The sequence below is a fragment of the Pantherophis guttatus genome, chromosome 2 (assembly GCF_059756535.1).
Source record: "Pantherophis guttatus breed Tessera chromosome 2, ASM5975653v1, whole genome shotgun sequence".
NCBI lineage: Eukaryota > Metazoa > Chordata > Lepidosauria > Squamata > Colubridae > Pantherophis > Pantherophis guttatus.
The window spans coordinates 152511462-152524017 of NC_142064.1; the positions used below are offsets into that span (position 1 = coordinate 152511462).

The following is a 12556-nucleotide window of genomic DNA, read 5'->3' on the forward strand; positions in this document are numbered from 1 at the left end:
GGAGGATCTAAAAGATGGGGGGGAGGGATTTAAAAATGACAAGGTGATTGTACAATTACTCAAAATAAATACAACCCTTTGTTAATAATTTTGTTGTGCAATTGTAATCACCTTCTCTCATTTTTACCCCACCCCTGCAGAGACCCTCTGCAATTAATGGCAGCAAAAATCCTCCAGTATCACTGCCAACCCAATGAAGACAAACCATACACTGGGTCTTTCTGAAAGTATATACAGATTATAAAATCCTTCCATTCATTTACAGGGGTGATTAGCTTGTGGCTCCAGGGCAAAATGCAACCCAAATTCCTTTTTTTTTTTTTTGTGGCCAAGTTCCTTCTAATCATTATTACTTAAAAGTTCACAGTGCAGTTTTTGATTATTTCAGGGTCAAGCCTTAAAACTGGCATACTGCAATTGAACAAACAAAATCCCTGCCTACTTCTCCCCAATTTGTCTTACTTGGTGACACTGAGAGCCCTCCCTCCCATTTCAAGTGTTGGCCACTGAGAGTTTGCACCTCTACTCTAAATGTATCTGTCACGAGTGTTTCCAGGATTGCTGTGGCTATCTGCCTACTCACAAACAGTATGGTTTTAATCAAGCCATCTACTGTTGCCAATTACCTGCAAGCCTTCCCCGCCCTGGATAATTGCAGGTTGACTCCTTACATAAGCAAGGACCTTTTGCTTGCTACTTGGGCCTAGTCTTCTAGGCCTAAATGCACAGCTCCTGCAGGAAGCTTGTTGCAACGCCGCAGATGGGAGAAGAATGCAGATAAGGACTCCAGATGCCGCTACAGAGACTCCCATGGATGCTTGCCTTTTGCTGTTTTGAAACATGCAAGCTATCATCGGGACTGCTGCTGGACCTTTTTCCTCCCACAAGCTTCAAACAATGTTTGCTGTTTGAACTGTTTTTACTTCAGGTGACTTTCAGCTGTGAATCTCGTGCTGCTCCCATTATGATGGCCTTGATGATGTATCGACGCCGAAGCTGCTTACCTTCATGCTAGCTTTATTCTTTTGTGAACTGTTTTCGGTATTGTGGAGAGGGATCTAGGGAGATAGCCTTGTTTCACATACCCAGATAAGACTTTGTTTTTAATGTGTTTTCTTAAAGACATAGTGCTTTTTAAATGTTTTAAAGTAAATTATATTTTTACACAAGACGCCTCTGTCAGAATTATTTCAGTCTCAGTGTGTTTACTCATGAGCTGGTTCACGGTCCGGGGTACCCCTCAACCCCATTTCCTAACAGTTGGTAGCAGAGGATGGTTTAACGAACTTATGCTCATGTGGTAACGCGCTAGACTGGAATGTCTGCAGTTGAACAGATGTTGACTAGGGCAGCAGCAGCAGCAAAAAGTATGAAGTCACAAACTGGACTGTCTGGGGCTCAGGCCAAAAATGTTTTGGCTGAAAAACCCCAAACTCTAATTGATTTAGAGAATAGTGGAGCTGTAAGTTTTGGAGCAGAGGCCTCAACTTGTGAAGGGCCTAAGATAGTGAGTAAACCATCATCACCTAAAGAAGTAGAGACTGGAAGAACGCCACTTCAGGTCTTGAAAACAAATACAGAGGTGGATGATGAGTTTAGGAAGGCAATCCTTCAGTTTTTAGGTTTGCCCACAGTAAGTCAGAACCCGACTGCTGATTCTAGCGAATTATTAAAGAATTCAGCCGTGAAAGGAAAGAAGATCGAAGTCCTACAAAACACCGGATCGGTAAGAGACTTTCAATCTTTTCCTAAAACCCCCACCTCAGACCATAAGTGGAGAATGGGGGATAACAGACTGCCTGATTCGAATGTTCCTGCTTCTTTGTTAAACCAGCATGGCCAAGTTGACATTGCGCCACCTGCTGTTGAAGCCATCATAGATCAGGCTATAAAGACTTTAGCTCCCTTGATGACATCAGTGACTTCTGCTAAAATAAGAGACTCTCATGTTGAGCATAAGGTTGCAAGTGTGATAGAAACTTTGGCAACCATTTTAGGCGATGGTTTGCAGGCACCATCGGCTCAACAAATAGTAGCTGCACATACCAAAGCACCCCTGATGTCTGCGACTAATTCAGCGCACGCCACGAGTGGGATATATCCATCCGTGATGACATCGACATCCAGGACAGTTCCGGAGGCTGCCTCAACTGAAGATAGGAATTTGGGAGCGCGCCCAAAAATTCCTAGAGATGTGCACCAGAGAGGACCCTCGACCTTTTGTGCTCAAACCAGGATGAGCTTTGCATCCGCACAACCTGAAGTTTTAATCCCTCCCATTGGGGAGGAACGATTGTCAGAATGCCTGATGGAAGACACTGTGCTGTGTGCTTCCATTCCAATGCCTTATTGCCCGTTCCAGGATGGACCACATTTTGAACATCAATTAATGTCTGTTCCCATGTTTAATAATGTACAGGTCCTTCCTCCTAATTTTAAAAGTTTAAGTGTGGGTGGAGGAAATTTTAAGGAATGGGTTAAAAGCATTCAAGTAACTTTAATGAAAGAGAATGTTTTACCGTTGTTGTTAAAACCCCCACCTAGACCATGGTCCTTAGAAGTTGATCTTTTACATCATAAGGCCTTTTGTATTTTACTGATGTCTATTGACCCTGCACTATATCCCAGTATACCTAGTAACCTGACCGTAACAGAAGTTTGGGTGAAACTGCATAAGCTATTTTGTTCAAAAAGCTCCCATGTTACAAACAGAGTTTATAGGGAGTTCTATTCCGCAAGGTTGAAGGCGGGAGTAGATATTAATGAACACTTATGTGAGTTAAACAGGTTAAGGCAGGAATTGATGTTGAAGGGGGAAACAGTGTCTGAACAAACCCTCATTACTGTTATACTCAATTCCCTTGATCCTAGCTGGGATAATTTTATATCGCAATTGGATAATGTTAGTTGTAATAACTTATCTTTAGAAATGTTATCTGGCAGATTGATTGCAGAAGATAACTTGCGAAAATGCAGGGCGGCTTTTCACAAAAAGGAAAAACCTTTAAGAAGGCCCGATAGTTCAGATAGAGCATATACTATCGGAGAATGCTTCAATTGTGGTTCAAGAGAACATTATAGAAGGGATTGCCCACAAAATGTAAATGCTAGGGCATGCTCAAATGTACCTTCTGATAATAAATGTAAAAGGAGGTCATTGCCTCCTGGTAGAAAGCCAAGTATAGACGTTCCTAACCACAGAAGGGGTAAAAAGCCAAATGAAGGCAACAAAGGGAACAAACCCAGGTTTAATGATAGCTCTGTAGGTATAGTGGAAACTACTGAGTCAGAGCTTACAAGGGAACAGCGAGACCAACTATGGTTAATGGACAGTGGAGCCAGTAACCATGTTGTCAGTGACCGAAGGTTGTTTGTTAATATGAGAAGGCATCAATCCATGGTCAAAGTTGCAAACGGTAAAAAGGTGAATGTTGTTGGCATTGGAGATGTTTATATTCCTGGGATAGGAAAGATTCATGGAGCATTGTACGTACCAGAGATAGATCACAATTTGCTAAGCCTAATGAGGATATGTGAGAACCCTAGAATGGAGATTCTGTTCTCAGGAGGAACAGCTGTGATCAAAAACAACAAATGTGTGATTGGGGAGGTTTTGAAGATAGGTGGTTTGCCTTATTATTCCCCCAATACGAATGCTGAGTCCTGCAGCGATAGCAATTACACTATCTCATTTGGTAGTAACAATGAATCACAGTTAGAACTAGGTGATGAGGATCAAGACTTTCATCAGAGGAAGCCTTGTAAAGACAAATGTAAAGTTAATAAAAAGTTTTTAAATTTTAACTTAGAGTCAGATAATAGGGAACCTGAAAATGCTAATGCAATTTCTATAGGAGAGCCGTTGCACAATGAATGTGCTCACTTGATGCATCGCAGGCTAGGTCATGTGAGTTTTCCTGTAGTGAAAAAGGTAACCGAACACTCAAGGGGAACCAAGATCAATGATTGTAACACATTTCTAGACTGTTCAATTTGTAGGAGTGCAAAGTTGAAGGTGAAGTCTGCGCCCAAGAAGTCTCAGAGGTACTCTGAACACCCGTTTCAGCTCGTCCACATGGATTTGGTGGGTCCATTCACACCTTCCGTGGGTAAGAGACGGTACTTTCTTACCATAGTAGACGACCATAGCAGATTTGGATTCGTTTTTCCCCTAATGTCCAAGAGTGAAACGTTGACTAAGTTTAAAGAATTTTGTAACTTAGTCCAGAACCAGCACCAGGTCAGAGTTAAGAAAATCTTGACTGACAGGGGGACTGAATTTAATTCCAGGCAGTTCTCCAGCTGGTTGAGAAGTAAGGGGATAGTCCACTTACGCACCGCGCCTTACTCTGCGTTTCAAAATGGCGTTGCAGAACAGCGCAGCGACGTATTACAAACAATGATGCGGTGCGCCCTAGAGGATTCCGGACTAGACTTCGCGTATTGGGTAGAAGCAATTAGATACGCGAATTACACCTTGAACCGAGTGTGGTCTAGCGTGGTGCAGAAGACCCCATACGAGGTGCTATACGGCCGTAAGCCTAGCTTGGCACACCTCCACGTTTTCGGGGTGATGGCCGATGTTCATGTCCCGAAGGAGCTCAGGAGAAAGGGAGACCCAATCTCTGTTAAACTGAGATTTGTTGGTTATGAGCAGGGCTCCAAGGCATTTAGGTTTGCCTACCCTAACGGGAAATTAATAATATCAAGGTCTGCCACTTTTCACGAAGGGGCCAATTGGAGTAAGATCCATGCCAATGAGATTCTTACTCAGAACCCTTCCCGCAGTTGTCATAGGCGAGCGGAGGATGTATCGGAGAACCTACCCGAGGATAGGGATACATCTGGTTCTGGGAAGCGTGTATCCCAGGCTCCCTTGAAAGGGGTATTGAAGCGTAAGATGGGGGTAGCCAGGAAGGATAGGCACCCAGCTTCTGAGGCGCATAGTGATAGTCACGAGGTAGATGACTCATCAGACGACTCTGATGTGAGTGACTCTCCTAAAGGCAGACCAGTTAGGGTTACCAGGGGCAATAAGCCTAAGAGGTACGACGACTTTGTTAACCAGTCAAATAGCCGCAGAGAAGGGGATTGTCACGAGTGTTTCCAGGATTGCTGTGGCTATCTGCCTACTCACAAACAGTATGGTTTTAATCAAGCCATCTACTGTTGCCAATTACCTGCAAGCCTTCCCCGCCCTGGATAATTGCAGGTTGACTCCTTACATAAGCAAGGACCTTTTGCTTGCTACTTGGGCCTAGTCTTCTAGGCCTAAATGCACAGCTCCTGCAGGAAGCTTGTTGCAACGCCGCAGATGGGAGAAGAATGCAGATAAGGACTCCAGATGCCGCTACAGAGACTCCCACGGATGCTTGCCTTTTGCTGTTTTGAAACATGCAAGCTATCATCGGGACTGCTGCTGGACCTTTTTCCTCCCACAAGCTTCAAACAATGTTTGCTGTTTGAACTGTTTTTACTTCAGGTGACTTTCAGCTGTGAATCTCGTGCTGCTCCCATTATGATGGCCTTGATGATGTATCGACGCCGAAGCTGCTTACCTTCATGCTAGCTTTATTCTTTTGTGAACTGTTTTCGGTATTGTGGAGAGGGATCTAGGGAGATAGCCTTGTTTCACATACCCAGATAAGACTTTGTTTTTAATGTGTTTTCTTAAAGACATAGTGCTTTTTAAATGTTTTAAAGTAAATTATATTTTTACACAAGACGCCTCTGTCAGAATTATTTCAGTCTCAGTGTGTTTACTCATGAGCTGGTTCACGGTCCGGGGTACCCCTCAACCCCATTTCCTAACAGTATCGCTGTCCTTTTCCTGTTAAGCTTGACGCCACTTTTAAGTTTGCATTGGATAGACTTCAATATTGCCTGGGCAAAATCGGCTATTATTAATTATAATCACATAAAGAAGACAGTCCTAAGAATACTGCAATCAAGAGAACCTTTGCCCTTGACTTAGGAGACAGGCGCCTCTGCGTGTCTCACTTTTAATTGCTACTCTGGTGCCAAGCACCTAACAAAGAGCAACTTAAAACCCCCAGCAACTATGAACAGAAAGCATTTTGTCTCTGGGTTCCACCCCCAGGAACAGATTGGGTTAGCAGGTGAAATCAGCCTCCCTTTACAAGCAGTGACTCAGGTAGAGCCATCTCTTCCAGGTTCAGCATGAAGAGTGCCCTTGTCAGTTTTATGCTGTTTTACAGCATCTGTTATAATAATAAGATTATTGTTTAGTTGCGTGCAAAGCTCTCCTTGGCTATTCTTGTTCCTGCCTCCTCCCTAGAAACCACAACCACACTGTGCTGCACCTTTCCTCCACCAACCCCCCCTGCCTTATGAGTAAACATCAAGTAGCCACATGAGGTCCCTTGAGGAAGGAGTTCCACCTCAGCCCAGGGAGAGCCATGCAGGTAAAAGCAGACACAGTTTGCTGGCCCTGACAGACTTCCTCACTGACTCAGCAGCAACAAGAGAGCAAAGAGGGCAGGAAACAGTGCGGAAAGGCACTTCAACAGGTTGGCTGCAACCCTCTTCTTTGCTCATTTCTGGCCAGGTTTATTTAACCAAGAAGCAGGATGGAATCTTGGTCTACGGATACAGGACTAGAAGTTATTCCCTATGTTGCTTCTAGAGCAAATCTCATTCTTTTCATCTCTGTGAAGTTGTACCTGGTTCCTCAGGCACATCCAGACCTCCTAGTAGTAAAGTACAAGGTAGTAGCAAGCAAGCAACCTCAGGGATTTCTCCTGATTTTTTTTCTCTGGTTTTAAGGGCTGGGGTTCGGAGAACATGTCACTCCATTCAAACACATTATTAACTGAGATCAGCTGGAAGTCTATGAAGAACATTTCATTAATTATTACTCTGTAACATAACCAGGCAATTAGTACCTCCAGATCATGAGCTCAAAATTCCATTGCAAAATGGTCAAATTTTAATGTTGTGAATAGAAGCAAAGTGGTTCCCTAAAACTTCCTTTCTTATTTCTACTTTTAATTCCTCCAAAATCCCAAGAAGAAATTGGGGGAGGGGGAAAATCAACCAGAGCTCTTCCACCTTTCAGTGAGACATCACTGCATCACTCGATGACCTTCAGCCCTCCAGGATTCGCTTTATTTAGAAACCTCTAAGCATTTCTCTATAACTTTATCAACAGAAATCAAAACACATGGTCCCAGAAACCCTTCTGTATTAATGAAGTTCTGGAAAACAATCATGACAGGACAAATAGCCCAGATTTCTAGATCCCTAGAGCCTTAATCTTCCCTAAGACTAACACTCCTGATGGTAAATTGCTTTTAACATGTTATGAAAGAACAAATTGAGAACACCAGATGTCGCAGACACGAAAGGCATTTCAAAGGGTGCAACTGATAGAAATGTTTTCCCCCACTGGCTTTCAGTTTGCACCTCAAGGTAGAACAAGGAATATAGTAACATCTGTCATGGGTCTGTAAGGGAACGAAGGGCCAGATGTTTTCTGGTGCCAGAAATGCAGACTTTCTAATAAGAATGGCTCATTCTTCAATGTATCCCTTATAGATTGGAAGGCAGACTGGGTGATATTTTAAGCAGTTATATTACAAATGCCAGTAAACAATAACAATGGGTAGAATCAGCTTGACTATGTTGATTAAATGGACACTGGCTTATCTTTTCATAATAAAAATATCATCTACCAAATGCAGCATATACAGAGACATCAAAAGTCCGATAAACTCGAATTCATTTGAGTCCGAATAGTAATATACTAAAAGGTTGCTGAAGAGTCTGGTAAGTCAGGAAAATGTAAGTGGGATAGAAATAGAAGAATAAAGAATTGGCCCATTACATCCACACACATTATTGATCCCCTTTTATTCAGATTTTTTTTTTAAAAAAATCAATTACAAACATTATTCTGTATTGGTCTTTGTGCGCAGTAACAAACCCCTTCCTGAAAATGAAGAAACAATTTTATATAATTTAATTTCGTTCATGAATCCATGCCAGTTAAGTGAAGTTGCATGGCTCTTAGAAAGTTTTACTCTACAGGATTCACTTAGGACTCTGGATGTGATTATCTTGTATTCCATCTCTTCTGGAACACTAAGAATTATCAGAAAAGCCTAACTAATTACCACTACTGTATAGGCTAGGAATGGGTCTACTATTGGCAGTATTATCCATTTGCACGAACCCCACTGTAACATCTGGGAAGAGCTATTTCAAGCACAATTCTCAAGGTTTCGTTTGGAAGAATAAATACTAGAGATGTAAAGCAAACAGTCCTGAGTCAAAAGTACATATACATATATGTATATGTACATTCCATATACATTCCATACATATACTAAGTTCTTTTGCTGGATCTGTAAAATTGTTTAGTCCTTCAGATGTATTCTGACTGTACGGCCCCATGGATATTATTTTCGTACACAAGGGCCTTGGCACACACTTACGATAGATTTGTCAGATTGTTAGAAAAATGATTTCTTTATATTAACCTTCACTGAGTCATGCCATCTTTATATCCATCGGAAAGACAGTGCAATTCCTCAATACATTTTTTTTTTAATACAAGACAATTTCACATTTATACCCAAAGGTGGAAAAATGTTTCGAACAGATATATTATTATTATTATTGGTTCAAACAATGAAACAAAATGCTACTGCCTTTTGTTACTTGCAATGACAATGCAGAACAAACTATACATTGTCAAGAGACTCTGATCCACCTGCAGAGATTTACTGCTGAGAACTGTTTAGTACAGGATATGTAAATGGCACATTAGCAATTCAGCCTTGCTGTCCAAGTAAATCTCCTAAAATCTTATCTATGCTCTTGATTATTTTTTTTAAAAAGTTACTATTTATTTCCGCAACTTATAAAAGTAAATATTTCCAAATCCCTGAAGAAAAAACTCAACACACCTGTGTTGTTGGTCACTGTGTGTCAATAGAAGACTACAAGCCTTGAAGGTCTCTGAGGCTACCCCACTCTGTTCCGTACAACACAATACATACAGCAAAGACCATCAATTATAGACCACACTGGACAGTTACATTTATAGAAACCTGCCTCAACAATAAGAAGAATTTTTTTAAAAAAAAACTCATAAAAACTCATGATTACGCTTCATAACCAACAACCTTGAAGAAAGAGAACTAATTAGGGGCAAAAGGACAAATGCACAAAAATACCTGCTTCCCAAAATCAATCCCATATGTATTATGACAAGTTTTAAAAATCAACATCATTAAATCAATACCAGCTCAGTTCCGCACAATAATGTACAATACAATAGTCCAGTTGCAATTTCTACTGTGCAATATCTCCTATTTCGATGCATTTTGAAGGTCAGTTTGAGAAAAGGCATTCTTTCTTATTATCCAAGTCCTACATCCAGAGACATCATAACCACAAATCCTAAGATGGCTGTCCAGGAAGCCAGCTTTCCATTGCCACTAAAAAGAAAAAGAAAAGGCAATAATGGTTTGTTTTTTGTTTTGTTTTTTGCTAAGAATGACATTTTTAGAATTTATAAGATTTTTTAAAAAAATTCCCTCTCTTGAAACCAAAAGATTTCTAAAAGTGTTCAACTTCCTTCTAAAAGCTTCTCTACCTTTCCTTCCGTGTAAGCTGTTCATATTGCAAGGACTAAATTGATTCTTAAATATTTAGCTCTCAAAGCTTTCAGGACACCTGTGCGTTTCGTAGGTTTCACCACACTATATCTACCATACGGACTTATATTAATTTTGAGGCTTGGCTGGAGTAACAAATTACTGTTTCCTGCTTGGATACTTCATTCTATCTTGATTCAAGCACACACACATTTTCCTTACTTCCATGAAGTGATTCTGGAATACAGTATTTGTTGATATTGGAGTACTGATACCATAATACCCAGTATCAATTTTTGTTACTATTTGGCCATTATATAAGAATAAATACAAAGCTGAACATGCACATTGCTACCTGTGAAATTATTTGGTTCACAGTTATCTGTGAAATTAAAATATTGGGCTCCACACTTACACAGTCTACTGTTGATATAGTACTCCAAAGCCTATGATTTTCTAGCAGGAGCTTTACCTGACATGTAGCATTCATGTCTAAACTGTCAGTTCAGAAAATTATCAGATATCCTCAGACCTCAATGTGGAGGTTAGGTGGATTTTTTTGAAGTCAAGATGGCCATTTAGAGAGCTGCAGTTATACATAAGCAACCACTTTTCTTTATTGGGTAAGATCAAGCAAGAATTGAAGACAGATCAGTCCTTTTAAATATGGAAGGACCCTACAATGTTGGAGAGAGGTGGAAGTTGCAGTACTGTAGATGTTACATAAACATTCTGCTTTGCTGGTAATGAGATTGTTACCCAGAGTGGTCTGTGCTCAGTGAGAAAGCCATTTGGCCCATTTGTGACCCATCTGACTGATACACAAAGGCTCTGGTTGTTTCCCTTCACCACTGCAGAAAACAAACAATTATGTGTCCTTCCAAAATAAAGTAGTCTACTGAAGACAGAATGTAATTTCTGATTTTTTTTTAAAGTTGGCTCCAGTCAAGTGCTGATGAAGTTGATCCTCAAACTAATGAAAGTTGTGATTTTTCAGTTAATTGCTGCTCCTAACTGCTTCAATAATGCATTCTGGATATAAGTGTAGAGGGTCAACAGTACAGGGTCAACAAAGAGGTAATTATTACTAAGTAGATTATTACTAATTACTGTTTAGTAGTACTGTCACCAGGGGTTTCACTTACCTTTACCACCGATTCGCCGCACACATGCATGCTCGCTTCGTGCGCGAGCGCGCTGTCCGTGCATACGCCCAGCCTTCTGTCCATGCACTTTGCTCACTCGTGCACCTTCCGTGCATGTGCCCAGCCTCGAAAACGTGCCTAAATAGCACAACTTGGAGCCAGGGCAGGTGGGCAGGCTCACCTGCGATCGCCACTACCGGTTCGCCCAAAGCGGTGCGAATCGGCTGAATACCACCTCTGACTGTCACTAATTATTAAGTAGATTATTACTAAGTAGATAATTATCAATTACTAATGAGTAGTATCAAATTAATACTAATTATTAAGCTGATTACTACTAATTACTGATTATTACCACTTACTGAATACTACTTACTAATGATTATTTACTAATCAAAGAAAAAATTCATTCAATTAAGAAGATTAGATTGCATTGTACTTCTAGGATTTTAAAGTTGATCAGATGCAAATGAACCAGCTCCTCACCTGATCTGTGCTTCTGGGATGATGTCATCCATCACTACATACACCATTGCTCCAGCAGCAAAAGCCAAAGCATATGGGAGGAGAGGCTCTGCTAGCACTATGGCAAAAGCACCAAAGATGCCAGCTAGGGGCTCCACCATGCCACTTAACTGCCCATACCTGTAAAGCAAGTGGAGCAAAATGTCACTCAAGAAACAGAGGATCTCTTTCCTTCTATATGCAGTGGATGGTTTCCCCCCCCCCCCCCCAACTGCCACTGTTTGGAGAACTCAGAGTCAATATAAGATCAGCTCTTTCCCTTCTCTCTGCAAAGTTCTTCCCTGGGGTCAGGGATGTTTATCAGCCTTTGAAAAACAAACAGAAACTTCTCCAAGTCATTCTTGAGCAAACATCTAGGAGGTCATCCCTCCTTTAGACTGAGAAGTGACCAAAAGCTCTGGAGGAAAGATGAGAACATCAGGCAGCCCCTCTCTGTTCCTCTCTCTCTCTCTCTCTCTCTCGCTCCTGTCTCAGAGTGTAATATTCCTAATTTACGTGGTCCACTTCGTTTCTCTACAAAACTTTCAGGAGGTTAAAGGCTCCACATCACTTAAGAGATCTAAAATCCCAGTGAGGACCCTCATCTTCTCTGCATCTTCTTATGCAATTGGCCTAACACAGGGGTCTGCAACCTTAAACACTCAAAGAGCCATTTGAAAAAAGAAAACACTGAGAGCCACAAAACCCTTCCCGTGCCTGACTATTTCTTGAGCGGCCACAAAACTAGCATATGTAGTTTTTTTTTTTTGTTTGTTTGTTTTTTTTTTTAATTTGATTTATATGCCGCCCTTCTCCGAAGACTCAGGGCGGCTTACAATGTGCTCAGCAATAGCCTTCATCCTTTTGTATATTTTATACAAAGTCAGCTTATTGCCCCCACAACTGGGTCCTCATTTTACCTACCTTAGAAAGGATGGAAGGCTGAGTCAACCTTGAGCCTAGCGAGATTCGAACCCTGCAGTAATTACAGGCAGCTGGTCTTAAGCAGCTTAATAACAGGGCACCTTAAACCCCTGTACTACCAAGGGGTCCTTGTTCAACCAAGTTGAATTAAACATTCTGTTTTCTTCTGAAACTTTTTTTCCCTTGGGTTTATCCATGGTTGGCCTACCGGGGGTTGAAAAGCTCAATAAATTGTGTGCTGGTGGGTGTCGCACATTGGCGGTTGTGACTCAAATTTTGAGTGATAGGGAGCTGAAGCAGAGGGGTGAAAGAGCCACATGCGGCTCCAGGGACCCAGGTTGCTGACCTCTGGCCTAACAC

At 41.4% G+C, this 12556-nt stretch overlaps 1 protein-coding gene across 2 annotated transcripts in view; it reads right to left on the reverse strand.

Moving 5' to 3' along the window:
• Nucleotides 1-7853: 7853 nt before the first annotated feature.
• Nucleotides 7854-12556, reverse strand: part of SLC39A11 (solute carrier family 39 member 11) — a 337353-nt gene continuing 332650 nt past the window's right edge. For both annotated transcript variants that reach the window (XM_034412722.3, XM_034412723.3), the window contains exons 9-10: nt 11255-11413; nt 7854-9464 (exon numbers count right to left, since the gene is read on the reverse strand). In XM_034412722.3, the coding sequence (XP_034268613.2) occupies nt 9386-9464; nt 11255-11413 (238 nt within the window). In that variant the 3' untranslated portion in view covers nt 7854-9385. The remainder of the gene's footprint in view (nt 9465-11254; nt 11414-12556) is intronic.